The sequence below is a fragment of the Buceros rhinoceros genome, unplaced genomic scaffold (genome assembly GCF_000710305.1).
Source record: "Buceros rhinoceros silvestris isolate BGI_N320 unplaced genomic scaffold, ASM71030v1 scaffold23878, whole genome shotgun sequence".
In the NCBI taxonomy this organism is placed as follows: Eukaryota; Metazoa; Chordata; class Aves; order Bucerotiformes; family Bucerotidae; genus Buceros; species Buceros rhinoceros.
In genome coordinates this window covers 1-766 of record NW_010428971.1, presented here as the reverse complement: position 1 = coordinate 766, position 766 = coordinate 1, and the positions used below count along the sequence as shown (strand labels likewise).

At 47.7% G+C, this 766-nt stretch overlaps 1 protein-coding gene across 1 annotated transcript in view; it reads right to left on the bottom strand.

Annotated features, from left to right (window-relative positions):
* SLC24A5 (solute carrier family 24 (sodium/potassium/calcium exchanger), member 5) overlaps positions 1–571 on the bottom strand; it is an 8,306-nt gene extending 7,735 nt beyond the window's left edge. The window contains exon 1 of the mRNA XM_010142490.1: positions 359–571. Coding sequence (XP_010140792.1) covers positions 359–425 — 67 coding nt within the window. The 5' untranslated portion in view covers positions 426–571. The remainder of the gene's footprint in view (positions 1–358) is intronic.
* Positions 572–766: the final 195 nt, after the last annotated feature.

Sequence of the window (766 nt, the reverse complement as noted above, 5' to 3'; positions counted from 1 at the left end):
CCCCCCCCCTTTTTTTTTTTTGACTAGTACCCTGGACATGTATTACTCCAGACCCCAAAGTTGTATCAGTTTAGTTAATACTGAGAAAGTTTTAAGATTTTCTTCCAGGCACAAGGGAAGCAAATTTTAAATGAATGCCTATGCAGAGTGTAATCAGAGTATGTTTTTTCCCAATATAATATTGAATATTGATACATTATATCAAATACTGTATTGATAAGTCTTAACTATGCACGGAGACTCCAAAATGTCTTTGGTTTTGTCTGCGGAGCACTCTCAGCTTTGAAGCTTTTTTAGAGACAATGTTCTACACCCAGCTGCGAAGTTACACAGAGAAAAGATGGGGATGTTCACTTACATTCACTGATGATCTCTAGAGAAGGTAGGAAGTAATTATCGCACACAATGGACACCGCCAAAAACATGTAAAGTATAATTATGACATAGATAACGACGCCTCCATCCTTCCTCTCCTGCGGCGTAAAAAATCCTTCGGGAAACTCCGATGCAGAGGAAAGGACACAGCCTGTCCTGTTTTCTGAAAACGGAGTACGGAGGTGTTAGCGTCCCCGTACCGTCCGCGCCTCGGGCGGTAGGAGTTCTGTGGATCAGAACTGGGGATGGCTTCCGCGCCTGTCCCTCTCAGACAGAGCCACTCCAGTCAGGGACAAGGACCGCTGCAGCAACACCGCTAAGGCGGCAGCAGTGGCCCAAAACGCCGCGCACCGCACACCTGCAGCGCGCCGCGGCCCGGCGGGACGGCTCC